The 15,695-nt window shown below is 36.5% G+C and overlaps 1 protein-coding gene across 5 annotated transcripts in view; it reads right to left on the minus strand.

Annotated features, from left to right (window-relative positions):
* Positions 1–15,695, minus strand: part of ANKIB1 (ankyrin repeat and IBR domain containing 1) — a 96,248-nt gene that overhangs the window by 32,516 nt on the left and 48,037 nt on the right. For all 5 annotated transcript variants that reach the window (XM_057432886.1, XM_057432887.1, XM_057432883.1 and 2 more), the window contains 2 exons: positions 8,394–8,694; positions 5,816–5,998 (listed from right to left, as the gene is read on the minus strand). In XM_057432886.1, the coding sequence (XP_057288869.1) occupies positions 5,816–5,998; positions 8,394–8,694 (484 nt within the window). The remainder of the gene's footprint in view (positions 1–5,815; positions 5,999–8,393; positions 8,695–15,695) is intronic.

Consider the following 15,695-nt stretch of genomic DNA (forward strand, 5'->3'; position numbering starts at 1 on the left):
AAACTTAACATGCTTCCTACATTGTAGATATCATAAAAAACTCTATTAAATGCAACTAAAAATTTAATTAACTCCCTCAAGGACCTCTTCCATTAGGTAGTCAGTGAAAATCCAGCAACTTTTCTATATTAGAAAGTTTGTGACTGGCAGGAGTGATGGTGCTATGGCTTTGGTGCATTGGGTCTTTGTCCTTTTTGAGAAAGCACAAAAAAGCAGAAGAGAAATGGACTGTGAGTGCCCTGACCTTCATCTTGATAGTCCAAGTTCAGGGAGTTTCTGTATGTCCTCCCATTGCTGATCATGCATGACTCAGTAAAGGACAATCTGAACGTTAATGGCTTGCACTGAAATAAATCTGGGCCACTTGATTCACAGCATGCTGGAATTTGGCTGACCTACTTAATTTCTTACAAAAGAGATCATTTATAAAAACATGTCAGAGAGACAGGGACACAAACAGCTGGGTGCCTACATGACTATAATTGTGCGAATATACTGCAGAAGTGGAAGCAAAGACTAAATTGTCTTGACTGAATCTGAACTGCATTTTGAATTGCAATTGTAAAACAAGTAGCTTTGTCAGCACAACAGTACTCAGTTCTTGGAAGACTACACATATCATAAAAATAAATGTCTTTTCTGTTAAACCTGCAACATATATGCGTATTTTAGGCCCTAGTATTTTATTCTGAAATGCAGATATGCTTAAAATTATACTTAACTGACTGGTTCTAGGTCAAACACTGGCAAGTATCTCCTGTGAGCAGCAGACTATTATATTATCTCAGCTGGAGCATTCCACAAAACCCAGCAGGGATTTCTGGATACTGCGGTTTTAAAGAATCCTAATTTTATCTTTTTAAGTAATGAGGAAACTACTTCTCAAGAATGTGTTTGAAACTTCAGACATTTGTTTCATAAAATGATATATAAGCCCACAGAAGAAGCTGAAAAAAAGAAATTTTAAGCTGGCACTATCCAGCAGCTTAATCTGAAGATTAAGACTTAAATCCAGAATAAAGACTTTATACAATGAGAACACTTAAAGTTGTTAATGTGTAGAAGTCCTGTACAGACTTACAAAGACACAGTCTTTAGTTATAAGGATGTATATAATTTGCGTAATACCATAGGTTTAAGTGCCTCAAACATCTCTGCACTGCCATACATTGTAAAGGATTTTGATTACAGCTTATGATGCTCAGAGACCTCCTTTAATATTAATTTAACGAGGAGCTCTTTACTCATATTTCCTCTGAAAAAGGCATTGTTCAATATTAGCATAATTTAACTATATAATGATTTTGGAATATACTATATGAGCTACTAATTTAATGCACTGCTGAGCTTCTCTACAGATTTCAGCACTTTGGTATTCTCAAGAGCCCTTCATTTTAACTATTTTCTTCTCAAGCTTTTACCAGTAATGTTTAGATATTATAAATTATGTAACTATTTTTCTCATGAAAATACTTTAATATGTAAGTCGATTAACAATTCATTTCAAACTATTATTATTTTCTTCACTTGTAAAGTTCCCTTAAAATAGGCAAGAGCAAAGTAACTCTTGCTACAGTGATGACTATACAGTTAAATGGTGTCACATATACTTCATGTAAATATCCTCCTTTATGGGTGGAGTTCTATTGTTAATGGAGTCTTACATTAAAAAAATTATCTATACTCCATTTAACTCACTCAAGCATAAGTGTCTGCATTACATGTACATATGTCTTAACTACCTGTAGTCCCCTTCTCTCTTTTCACTTAATACACCATTCTCTACCTGTAGAGACTGTTACTGCTGAACCCAGGACAAGAGACAAAGTACATTTTAAGCATTTTAGATAACTCTTTGTATTTATATTTACATTATATGTATATTTATATAATATCAATCCTGGAACTGAAGAAAACTGTTCCAACTACTATACATTCAATAAATCATTCACTAGCAGTGTATTTCTACAGTATTCAGTAGCACATATGTAAAATTAAGGAAGACATATACTTTGCTATTGCACAGTGTATTTCACTGAATCTGACTGAGAGTCAAATCTGTCCTGGATGATCTGCATTGAAGTACTGCTCAATCCCAGGTGTTTCTTAAGTAAGTTTAAAACATGGCATGATGTGTCTGAAGTGAAGGTGCCTGTTACCTTCCAGGGATACATCAACAAGACAAATATGCTGCCATGGTAGAATAAACAGCAAATTAAAAGACTGTGCAAATAAAATAACAAAAACCTATAAAAGCAGTTTAGAAATAGTCTTATTATTTAGTGTAATTTCAGTTAAATTAAAAGGATAAATATAAACATAGATTTTCTATAACAATTTTTTTTTTTGAGATTTTTCATCCAGAAAGTAAGAGAATCAAGACAAAAAAAGTAATCCTAGATATTCTCCTGGCTTGTTTTCTAGTACTCTAATACTGCCAATGTATCATAAATGGATTCTGTTGCTACAACTAACTTTGTGTTAAGAGAGTTACATTTTAAGCTCGATTCCTAAATTACTTAGTATTTCCATTTTATACAGGGAAATACAGATTATGTGCATGTTGGTACATCGCTTTCCTTTCAAACTGCATTTTCTGGAAACACACTCAACAGTCTTGTTTGTGTTTTGAAATTATTAGGGCCTGTTTGTTACCCATTTAACTGTAGTCTCTAATTTGACCAGTAAAAAAGTCTGAGGTGAACTAAACCCAAAATAAAACAGAAATGCTGCTTTAAAAATATGCTTCAGGAAGCACTGCAGTAAAATAAGATTTTAAAAGGCTGGGTAACTTTATAATGGAAACATTTTATTCAGAAACCCTCTGGAAGGAGTAAACTGAAGTGCTGGAAGATGGAATCTCTTTGGTGTTGGGGTCTGAAGCTTGAAATATGAGCCTACTCAGTAACCTGTATTTCTTGACAGCTTGAGAGCCTCTGGTACCTAAGAAAGGTTTGTGCAAGTTATTTTTTTCACTACTCACAAGTGTTTCAATTCTAGACATAAGCACTGGTGTAATTCCCTGGTAATATTTCAATGTGAAGAACAAAATGAATTGGTTTTCAACATCAGAAACAACTCTTTGTTATTACTGTACACACAATTCAATGACATTGCACAGAGAACTCCAAAAATGTTTTTGCTCTGTATGAAAAGGAGGATTATTTTCTGCTGTAAACATGGGAGGTCTGGAAGGTGAGGTACTGGATACTGGATCATTCCGGATACTATTGTGTATATCATAAACATTGGAGTTAAGCCCGTTTGGCTGTTTTGCCTGGGAAATAATCCTACTCATTGTTTTCAAACGTTTTTATCTTTTCCTCTAACTTTCATACAAGAGATGAAATGACTTTGAAAATGCATTTCTTGGTGTTCTAAATTTTTTTTTAATTCTTTATGAATTATTTTTTTTTTTAATGTTTTGGATGGACGTTAAAGGGCATTACCAAACAATTACAATCTAAATACCATGTTAAACAAGCATTTTGCACACTCACTTCCCTCAGTGTTAAGTATTTTTCAAAAATGAAATTGAGAAAAAAAACTAGAGAACTATCTTTGAGTGGCATATTTTGGTGAAGAATATGTGTTCTGGGGAAGACTTCTGGATCACATCTCATGCCCCACTAAGATAACAGCTGGAGGTTATCACCACTGCCAGTGCTAAGCGCAGCTTTCACTGCCATCCCACACATTTGTCCACAGACCTGGAGGATAAGGACATGTAGTCATCTGCATTGCAGTTCAGTGCTAGTCTTTCAAAAGGCTGCTCTTTTTCAGCTGTTTTTGATCTAAGATTGAAAAATTAACTTCCCCTGGCTACATGTTCCTGGAATCTCTTGTGCCAGCACTTGGGCTGTTACAGTTACATGGGAAGTTAGAGAACTTATCCCACTGACAAGTCACAAAGAAAGAGGGGAAGAAAAAAAAGTGAGCACACGAATAGAGGATTGTTTTGTGTGAAGCCCCAAGACCACCGATCAGTGTACCAAATTCCAGGCTGACATTTTTTGGCTTGTGAATCTTTAGAATATGTGGGAAAGCTGCCCTGGTATGTCGGATGGATCTAGGTCTGCAGGCCTGCCTGTATTTCAGTTCTCATGCTCAACAACTTTTCTAAAAACAAGTCAAATGAGGAACAGAACTGTATCTTTGAACAGTCTCAGTGAAGTGACCCCAAACTAACATAATCACCTTTTACTCCCTTGTAATTATCAAGTCTTTAAGCTGATATTGCTCTAAGTATCTACCTTAAACAGCCATGGGGCATTATTTTCTCTTGCAGAAAAGCCTCTTCAAGTGGTTCTTGATTTGCCCCACCCATATTTGCAAGTTCACCATTCTCTGAGCTGTGCTGGTGTATATGCCAGCAAAGCCATGATATAAATATAATGATAAAAATTATTCAGGTTAAATCAAATAACTATATATCACCATCTTGAAAACTTTTTTTTTTTGTTGTTTTAAGCCAAATCATTGCTATGATCCAGTCAACATAACCATTCAAAGAGTTCTACTCGTACAACCACAAAGGAGTGGTAAACTCCAACTGTGGCAAGAAACTGAAGCAGACTTTACAAGTGGTTTTGCCAGCAGAGAAAATATAATTACAAACTATACTCTTGCAACAATTTGGGTGTCTCAATATAGGAATATTCAGAGAAACTAAAATGAGTTAATTACATTTGCTGTTTCAAGGTACAATTCAAGTATATTAAAACTCTTCTCAAAACCTCTCATCTAGGAATAAACAATTTAATTAAGCTTGTTTATATTTGAATTTATTCAAGAAAATTAGTCAGAAAATTAATTGAACAATACAAAGACTTTCTTACTGCCAAATAAAGGCGACCATGTGTGGCATTTTTCAGGGAACCACTAAATGCCTACTCATATCTAAATATGAATTAACTCTCTTTTAAGCCTCATTAGGTCGTAAGGCTTAGCTAGTAAATGGCAAAGCCATGCTACTTTTCAAAGGAGTAACCATACAGAAATCCATTGTCCTTTAATTTACACAGAATTATTTAGTAGTATTCACTGAATCATAGGATATATGTATATATTCTTGTTTAGAAAGTGAGTTGATTAAAATCTGATAATGGATGGGGGAAGGAACTTTTGCTCAGAATCATTTTAGTCAAATTATCCTTACCAAATCACAGCCTTTTGTAAGGCATACCAGAATTCAAGTAAGTTTGTGTCAGTGAATTGTCTCTCTCTTTCAAAAACTGGCATCAGAATAACACCACTTGTAACCTGTTTTTTTTTCCAAGATCTGGAATGCAGCAGCTTCAGGCATCATGTTATAAAACAAGAAAGTAAATGCACTGTTTTGAAATCCTCCACTACTCAGCTGTTTTTTGGTGACATCCAACCCTGTCTCAGTCTGGGAAGATGCACCAGAACATTTCCCCTATTCTATCTAACAGATTTTCTCCTGTGTTCATTTTTATCCAGAAAGGCATCTTAAGAAATACGTAAAAAGATCTTTATTTTAGAGAAACTGTTTCCCAGCTTACTGCCCCCATTGTACTTTCTATAGCCTCACAGTCTGCACCACTTTCAAGACAGTCCATGTAAGTAAGTGTATGAATAAAGCTTGTCTTTAGTTTTGTCAATGTATTTGTTTATTCTCTGAGCTTAACTTGAAAGCTGTAAGAGCTGTGTTAAAATCAAATGGTTTACAAATACACAGTACAATGCATTTCAGTACCTACTGAAATACTTTGCAGAATTTTGTCCCAATGTAACTACTACAAAAAAAAAAAAAAAAAGGGTAAAATAGCCTGAATTTGAAGTATCCTCTGACCTCTTTTTTGTCTAAAGCAGCATATTCAGCTTCAATGCTTTCAGCTTCAGGATCACGTGAAAATACCATTCGAGATTCCAGGTTAAGAGCCAGCTCTTTGTGGTGTTGTTTCTCTGCACAGTCACATGGGGTATCTTTATTTTCATTTTCTGCAAACAAATCTCCACCATGTTTTACTAGAAGCTGAAAAGTAAAACAGCAAAGCAAACAGTTATTAATTACTAACTCTAGTAATACCCTGAAGAAAAGACATGTCAGTCAAGAAGAGAACAAAAAAGCATATGAGCAAGGAAAACGAAAAGATGAGATAAATACAATAGCAATGGTTTTTGGGAAACAAAGATCCTCTATTGTTACTAAATAAATTACCACTTGATTTCATACATAATTATACCTATAGCCACAACAATTCCATGGAACCACAAAATCTCAGAAATACATTACAAGGCAACCCTGTATAATTGTCTCTGCTAAGTTTTAAAGACTAAAATTCTGCTCTACTGATACGGTCAGTGCTCCATAGAAAATGAGGGGCCTGAGGTCCTTGAGCACCTGGCAAGACAGAGCTAGAGACACCTTTAAATATTCTTTGTATATGGGTATAACTTGACCGTTTTTCTCAAAGTAGCCACAATAAAGAAGGCTCTGAATATTTTCTGAGCAGAGTGCCAAGTGCATAACAACTCAGAATAAATAATTTTAAATCATCACACAGTAGATCTGTCAATGTGTTTGTAAAGTCGGTGGCTGGAGAAAGTGCAAAAGCAATCTCAACATAAGCCAGAAAAGTAAAATGAATTGTTGGAATCTAGATTCTTTCCAGATGTATTATACATGCTTTATGAAGGACACAAAAGCAAGCCTGTTTCAAACTGAAGTTTCAGCACAAGAGTTTCCATAAAATCCAATAAACCAAATACTAATATAAATACACAGAACCACGGTACTTGTTTATGAGTTCTAATGGAACTTATCTATGGAAATTCTGAACTATTTATTATAATAAAGAATCATAGAACGGTTTGGGTTGGAAGGGACCTTAAAGATCATCCAATTCCAAAATGCCCTTCCATCGGCAGGGACACCTTCCAGTAGACCAGGTTGCTTAAAGCTCCATCCAACCTGGCCTTGAACACTGCCAGGGATGGGGCAGCCACAGCTTCTTTGGACAACCTGTGCCAGTGTCTCACCATCCTCACAGTAAAGAACTTCTTCCTCATATCTAATCTAAATCTCCCCCCTTTCAGTCTAAAGCCACAACCCCTTGTCTCTGTTACTACACTCTTTCACAAAAAGTCCCTCTCCAGCTTTCTGGTATGCCCCCTTTAGGTACTGGAAGGAGGCTTTAAGGTCTCCCCAGAGCCTCCTCTTCTCCAGGCTGAACAACCCCAACTCTCTCAGCCTGTCTTCATTGAGAGGTCTTCTGCTCTCTGATCATCTCTGTGGCCTAGACTTGTTCCAACAGGTCCAAGTCCGTCTTATGTTGGGGTCCCCAAAGCTGAACACAGTACTTATTGCTTAAATCTGCCATGGTCAAGATTAGAAGGTGGCAGAAGTAAGATCAATATTAAAATAGCCCCAGAAAACATTGTGAAAGTACAGGGAGAATGTCAGCTTTTACTGCAGAGAGAGGTCTCTACTTAAGTCCCACAGGTGCTGAGATCTGTTTAAGATACACAGAAGTTATCTAGAAAAGCAGGTGAATGATGAGGGAATAAACTTTGTTGATGATATTTGTTAATGAGTGAAATGTAGTCTCAATAAACATGAAGTTATACACATAGTGTATCTTCACTATATATATAAATGCTGAACTTTGAATTGTTACCACTCAAAATACAAATCTTGATGTTATAATAGCCAGACTTATGAAAATGTTAGCTGTCTTTGAAAATGTCAGAGGTCTGTTCTTGTGTTCTTTAAATTACCGGCACAATACTAGTCCTCATTACTTGGTAGAGTTTAAAAATAAATTTGATGGGAGACCTTCAAAGTCATTATGAGTCCCAATTACTCATTACTAGCTACTCCTTTCACAAACATTAAAGTCATTTTTAATTTGTGAAAAAGGTAATTGTAAGTATGTTAGCACAGATGCATGGTATCTTCTAAGAAAGCTGAGAACTATTAAGTTAAAGACATCAAACCTGTACATGATGCATGGACAGCATTCCCCAGTCTCAGCTACAGAGCGGAATAAAATGAGCTCTACTGTTCTCTCAGCCAGTTATTTCACTTCTCTTTACATATATATGCCTATGCTTACCTTTAAAGCTTTTTCTTCAGTGTTACAGTCCTGTAATTATTTCCATTTTTATAGGCCTACATGAGTCTTCATGCTGAGGAATTTGTCATGAAGTTAATGCATATATAATCCATTTTTTTTCATTGTTCTCTACAGACAGTGCATGTTTTGGGCTGTTTATCTTTGTAATTTTTCCAATTAATGAAAAATAGAATTAAAAAGTTAATCCAATATACCGTAACAGATTTTCTTCCCAAAACAGCTTTGTAGAACACTCTGCATGTCATTTACTAATAGCAGTATAAAGACTTGCGATTATGTATGAACTTTTACCTCAACACAGGTTTTCATCCCTGAGGCAGCAGCATAGTGCAAAGGTGTATTTTTTTTGTTATCAACAGCATCAATGGCTGCTCGTTCATATTGTCCTTCATCCAGCTTTGCTCCCTTCCACTTTAGGATCATTTGCAGACAATCTGCTCTTCTGCAGTCGTCTTCTGAGGGTCGTGTCAGGCGAGGATGAAGAGCTCCTTCTGAGATCATGATCTGAGGTCCCATACACAGTAAGTGCATAGATGTCTCGTTGTGCACATTCCGTTTATTTGGGTTACCATCTCTAACAAAAAGGAAAGTTCTGCAAGTGGTGGGAAAATAGAAGAAAAATAATTAGCACACAATTCCATTAATTTCCTTGAAGAGGGAAGGGTCTATGACAGATCTCTTCTTCTTGCCAAGAGTTTGACATTAGTGCTAAACATTCTTAATAGATAATTACTACTGGACAGCTCTCCTCCATTTCTCTTAGGAGTCAAGAGCGAAGATCTAGATGAATTACTGAAATATCATTAAGGACCATATATAACAGTCAGTTGGCGGCATGTTGACAAAGTTTATTCTACAGTTCTGTGTTGTACTGCAATAAATGTTATTAAGCCACAAGACTGATGAAACAGATACTTTCTTTTTTTTTTCTACTCTATGACCCGAATAGCAGGGCATTCAGTAGTTCAGAAAACAGATAATGCTAGAGCAACTTTTAAAAATTCATTCTCCTTTCCCATATCTTCAGTCAGATGTCAATGCAGAACTCATTACTTCTAGAAAATGTATGAAATACTTTTCCTGCTAGCAGTGCATGCATTAAGGAAAGACTTCCTTTGCTTTCTCACTCTAGAATATATAGAAATACAAAGTAACGCAAACCTTCACACATGCAGATGACAGAGACTAGCAAGAATTTATGTCTTCTCTTGAATGCTTCAGAAGGTAGTTCAAAGTTGACAATAAACTATGCCAGCAAGAAGGATCAGTTTAGGAATGAAAGGAAAACAACAGACTGAGTCCTGGAATTACAACACTGATTCCTGACAGCTCCTGAGACAACACAGCTCTCTGCTGCTTCTTGCCAACAAAGAATTATAGAAGTTACCATCCAGTTCTGAAATGGAAGAACTGAGACATATCATAAAAGTCATGTGAATCCAAACTGGCTTTAGCCTTTTGAGGTATACTAAAAGAATCTTTTTCTTAAGGGAGAGCGAATAGTAGGAAGGCAGAGAACACCATTTCTTTGTGGGACTGGAGTCAGAGACAGCAACAGTGAAAAAATGCCACATGACAGTAGGAAGAACAGTTCCCAGAAAGGTAACAGCAGGCTAAATCAGAAGCATGGCACATACTTTCAAGAAGTCACTGCAGAAATACTTGTACTGTTCCCATAAGACTCCTGACACATAAACCCTGCAGAAGTCACTGTTCATTTCCTCTCCAGGCTGTTCCCTGATTCCAAACAGTCTGAGCTATGAAAGAAACAGTTACTCTGGAATCCTCATTAAGTCAATACAGGAGACCAGCTTCCACTCTCCCTGCCCTCACCCCTAAGACTAAGTTAATCACTTCAGTTTAACACAGGCAGCTCAGCCACCTGAAGGCAGGCACTGCCCAAATATAAAATCAGACCATATTGCTCTTGGTGAACAGCATAGAGCAGAAGAACGTGGTAACCAAACTGGCAAAAGAAAATATTATTTACTTCAGTTATTGCCCCATGCTACGGTTACAAGTCTAAATGCCACCTCCCTTTGTCCATGACTACACCCCACCAGGCACTACATGGTATGCTCTTCTCGCTCTCAGAGATCTCCCATGCTTTGTTCAGGACAAAGAATAATCCTCAAACTATTATATTAAAAAAGGAAGAGGCGACACAGTGTGGGTGTGGAATTTCCCTTTCAGAAATTATTGGAAACAGACTGGACAAGTATTTCAGTAGAAAAACTTAGGCACAGCTGATCTGATCCTGTGATGGATGGAAGGATGTCTTGATGACAGCCGTTTGGCCAGCTGTATTTCTGTCCTTTCTTCCCTCTGAAAATCTCTAAACAGTTTGAGTTTAAAATGAAACTTATTACTAAAATACTGTTCTTTTAAATAAGTGACAACAAAGTATTCAGAGGAAGAGATAAAACCAAACCAGTCTCCTCTGTGCTGCCCTATTTTGGCAGCCAAAATGTTCCTTAGAGAAATCTCTTTCATTCCATGATAGCTGACATGATAGATGCATTTGTTAGGAAATATGAATATGCCAAAATTCAGATTAAAGACGTTGCCAAAAAAGTGACAGCACATTTTGTTTGCTTGGGTTTTTAATGTTTTCAGGGGAAAGGGATTTAGCAACACAGGCAAAATGCTTCACAGCCAATTACATTAAATGGTAAGACTAACCGGTATCAAACACTATCCAATATGAATTTGCTTGTAATAAGCTTTACATAGTATGAAACTAGAAATAAAAAGAAAGGAGGGGAAATACAGTGAAAATGAAGAGAGAGACAAAAAGGAGGGGAAGAGGCTGGGAGGGAGGGAGGCAGGAAAGCAGGCAGGCAGGCAGGCAGGCAAGAACTCTTTGGGAGCTGGGAGATTAATTCTATAGAGGCACTTAGATATAAGAATGCTAGATGCCTCAGATATGAGGGTTTGCAGGTACTCATTGAAAAACCTGGGTGCAGAAAACACAAGGCTAAATCTAAGTCATTCTGGTCTCCGCGAGATGTAACTTTGGAGACTGACTAAAATCTGAGTTTCTCTATTCTTACAATAAAATCTGATCTATGGTACACCAGTATCTTTTCTTCTGCTTACTCCCTTTCACAACTTGATTCAATTTAATTTGTTATGTTTTTACTTGAAGCAAATATCACCCCTAACTTAGCCTTCAATGAAACATGAAAAGAAAAATTTAAATTGTTAATTTTTCAATTCAGAGTCCCCAAGTAAAGAATAAATAAAGGTTTTTTATTTTATTATTCCTTCCTTTCCCTACCCACAGCATTTACTGTCCATATGTCCCATCCCCAAATTCTTGCATCTTCCTTAAGAAAAAAAGAAAAACAGTGCAGATCACAGCACTGGGAAGAGCTAGTGGCTAAAGACTGTGAAAGACTTCACGTGTGGCTCCTTTTTCAGTAGTTTTTAAACTAGGTAACACTGATGACCAAGCCAGAAGGCCTAGTTTTACCTGACATTTGTAAAGTTAGCAGACATTTGGTACTTTCAAATTCACTGTGGTATGAGAACAGCAAGTGATAAAGAAGGGACCAGATCCCTTCAGCAGTCACTATAGAAGACTATGGTATGGTAGCAAAAGTGCCAGTTTTTCGAATGCAGAAGCATTCAGCAGGAATCCCTGAGGAGACACAGATGAGGAAGTACTGAGATTAAAGGTTTCTACTAGCACAAAGGCATAAATAGCAGCAAGCTCACCTGTACAAAGCTAACAGAAACAATTCCATATTGCAAACAGAGTGGACTTTGTCTTTCACACCAAGTGCCCGAACTCGATTTTAAAGTTTGTACTTAGACTGTATAACATGCTGGATGGTTTCACTAATTACACCTGCATATCTCGAATGTCAGGAGTCCTTTGGTTATTTGTTAACCACATCTTTTCCTCACACTTCAAGCTGCTTTATATTCAACTACTGATTCCTGCTTCCTCTCTAATTCAGAGTAAAATGTTGCTTTAAAATTCAGTGAAGAACTGTCTGCGGTTTCTGTATGACACTGAACGAGGGCTTGAGCTTTTTTAATTTCAAGGTGACCTTCACTGTCTCCTCCAAAACCAGATGAAGTTTCTCTAGTATCTCTAGCTATCTAATCATCACCTTCTAGACTTAATAATATTAGAATATATGTTACTGTTTTCAATATTTAGCTCTTTATCATCAGTGGAATTCCATGCTGTAGCATTTTAAAACGTGATTCCCTCCTGAATCAAGTTACAGTGCATTTGATTTCAGAACAGCACAGTGATTTTTTTCGTGACCTGTAAAAGCCATAAATCAAACACTTTGTATAACAAAGCAGTATTTTACTCACAAACAAAAATATAAATAACGCTGGCTAACATAATAGCAAAGTTAACTGAATTATATCAATTAAAAAGAGCATCCTGCCTATATTCATCTCCTTAACTGTATTTTTTGAAAAGCCTTACTATATTTTTCCCAACAACTCAGTTGAAATTCTCTTTAATAATCCCAAACTACAGGGATTTCATCCCTATTTGACTGACTGTATGTTGTACCCTATTAGTTTTCCATTACTAAGATTTATGTCGGTTTATAGAAGAACCTTTGCAGAAGACACAAATGCTGAATGGATACAAAAGCTCTCCAACAGCTCAAGGTAGATATTTCATCTCATCTGTTACAGTCCAGTGATGAGATGGTCTGCCCTAGGCTGAAACTCTGTGCATGAAAGTAGAATTTGAAGGCTAACTAGTACCCCTTTTTGAATTTCTCTTTGAACAGTTAACCAGTGTTTAAAAGGTAGATTTATTAGTGAGCAACTATTAGTAAAACTTAACTGTTTTAAGAAGTTATGTGTACCATAATCTAAAATGAGAAGTGCCTATGTCCTGCCTGTTTGCAGATTCTCTGTTATTAAACAAATAGAAAGGCACTTTTCTCTATTAACCAAATGATGAAATGTTCCAGGATGGATTTAAATAAAACATCATTGTGCTTAGTATCGCTCCATAGCACAAAGAATATCCCTACTCAAATAAGTCTATCAGCAAGGTAGATTTTCAACCCCTGCAGCAGAGAGAGAAATCCTCCCTAGAAAGCTATTACATTGCCTAAGCCAAACATTTGCCCCCCTCTATCAAAGTTAACTGCTAAAAAATTGTTCCAACAATCTCTAAATACATGGAAAACTTCAGAAAGAACCGTATGCAAAGTTTTGAGAACAATTTTGTGGCATTTGTAAAAAAACCCACTTTGGGGCTTGGGGAAAAAACAGGTTTGATTACTTGTTCTTCTTGCCTGTCACTCAACTTCTGTGTCTCATAAATGGGTGTGACAACCACCAGAGCCAACAAAGGCAACCAGCACCTCACTCTGAACACATAAACAGGTTTCAAAGCGCCACACTATTACCCCATTTTAACTCCTTAATCTCTTCTGAAAGAGATTAAAGAGAGGACCAGTGTAAGGGAAAATCAAGTCAACACTGAAAAGCCCAGCAGAACCCATGACTTATAGGTCAGAGATAACTAGAGTCCAAAAAAGGGTAAATTAATACATTTTACATCACAAATTCATTATTTGTCAGGGGTCCACTTTTATCAGAGTTATTTGGTGTGTAAAGACTTTCAGAGAGCAGTGTTATGGGCCCCTTCAATTTAGCTCCCAATTTCAACAGGTATGAAAAGCTAAATTTTGCCTGGAAATGTACTGATAGAGTGAAAATATGCATTGCCTATGGGAAATACCACTAAACCACAAGGCAGCCAGACTTTACTCTAGCTGCAGTTTCCAGATTTTGCTTCAAGCTGTAGCTCTCTGCAGAATTCAAACCTGAAGTGGCAAAACATCAAAAAAGTGTTGAAAAAAGTGACAAAAAAAGAAAGGGCTGTAACATTCACACATACTACTGTCTGCATTTGCAGAAAATCAGCAAGAGACTCAAGATCACAAGGCTGTGAACTTGAATACTAAACAACTGGCACATTCCCTCATTCTGGGAAACTAACATTAACACAACTATTTCCTCAGGTTTTTATAAACTCTTTCCTGTTAGGGACATGAAACCCACCATATTTACAGTTTGTCTCTTTAAATAAATGTTATATACATTATAGCTCTATATATGTATACCCATACATATCCATGCATATAAAAAACATATAAAAATATATCTATATATAAAAAAATAAAACCAAAACAAAAACTAGTGTAAAATTAAATTATAAAGGTAATTCTGACAGCTGGAGACTAAAGCAAGTCTGTATTTGCTCAAAGACAGTGAAATGTACTGAGTTTTGAATGCAAAGCATTTCTGTATACTATATAAATTACACATCAAATTGCACTGTTTCTTTAAGTAAGGTACTAGAAAAAAGGAGAGCTGCAGCAACAAAGAAAACTAATCTGTACATGGTCCCTTTCATAACATCCCCTTTGGTCCTTGGGTTAGCCCATATAAGTCTAGCTTGCTATTAGAAAAGCTACACTGCAAGTTCCAGTGCAGGTATAAACCTAAAGCTCATAGCTTTCTGAGCATGAAGAGAAGTATGGGTAAACCAGGAGTTACAACAACATACACAAAAGCCAAGCCCTGTTAGCCAGTAATTTAAAAATCATATGCAATGAATTAATTCATACAATTATTGAATCATTCAGCTTCCAACACAGGTCAATACTAATGCATTAAACCTTGAATCATTATGGTAATTTCATTAACTCAAAGTACTTCTGTACTCAAACAAAACAACCACAGTGCTGCAAGTACTTGAAATCCTTTTACTCATTACTGACAGCTCTATAGAAGTATAAGCTGGTTTAAATAATTTTGTGAAGGTATTATTATTTACCTGATGTTGAAAACCACATGTAGCAAAAGTAATTATTTTTATTCATTATATAGTGAAAGAATTTTCTTTATTAGTATTTACAGGTTCTTCTCTGTTTCATTAAGATTCTTAAGCTTCTCTTACAGCCCAGGAACCTCCCACATGCAACAAACACATGGGCAGGAGACAGTGACTATTTCTGTTCCAAGACAGAGAATCTCCTTACAGATCATTGACCATTTATCAAAGAAAAAAACAGAGACTATTATCCTTACTTTTTGTAAGCCTTAAATTCAATTGGCCCCTTGCCTAAGAACTGTTACTACACTACCAGAATTCCCATAAACCCTAGTAATACCCTGCTATAGCAAGGAACAAAGTTATACCGGTGGTGATCTGGGCTAACAGCAAAGGAAACATCTGAGTGGATGCCAATGGTACCGTCTCCACTGCTGACAGAAGTCTGAGAACAGCTAATTCTTTGTCCCCAGATTTTAAGTCTTCACAGACATTTCAAGATCCCTTATGTCAAATACTCTGCTGTGGCCTCCAATTCTGTATTTTTCCTAAACAGAAATGCCTTCCGTTTGTTCTCATTCATGTGACTCCTCCCAAGTACGGTACATCTGGCAAAATGGGTTAAATCAATTTCCTGAGTACTCAAACAATTTCTGCTGATTTTCAGAGAAAACCACCAATTTGATAAGCAAGTCCAGACTACAGCACATACGAATCATGTCTTTTACTTACAGCAACTGAAGGTTCAAATGGAAATCTCT

Source organism: Pezoporus wallicus, unplaced genomic scaffold (assembly GCF_028554395.1).
Source record: "Pezoporus wallicus isolate ANWC-B61680 ecotype Strahan unplaced genomic scaffold, APGP_CSIRO_Pwel_v1 scaffold_2584, whole genome shotgun sequence".
Lineage (NCBI taxonomy): Eukaryota > Metazoa > Chordata > Aves > Psittaciformes > Psittacidae > Pezoporus > Pezoporus wallicus.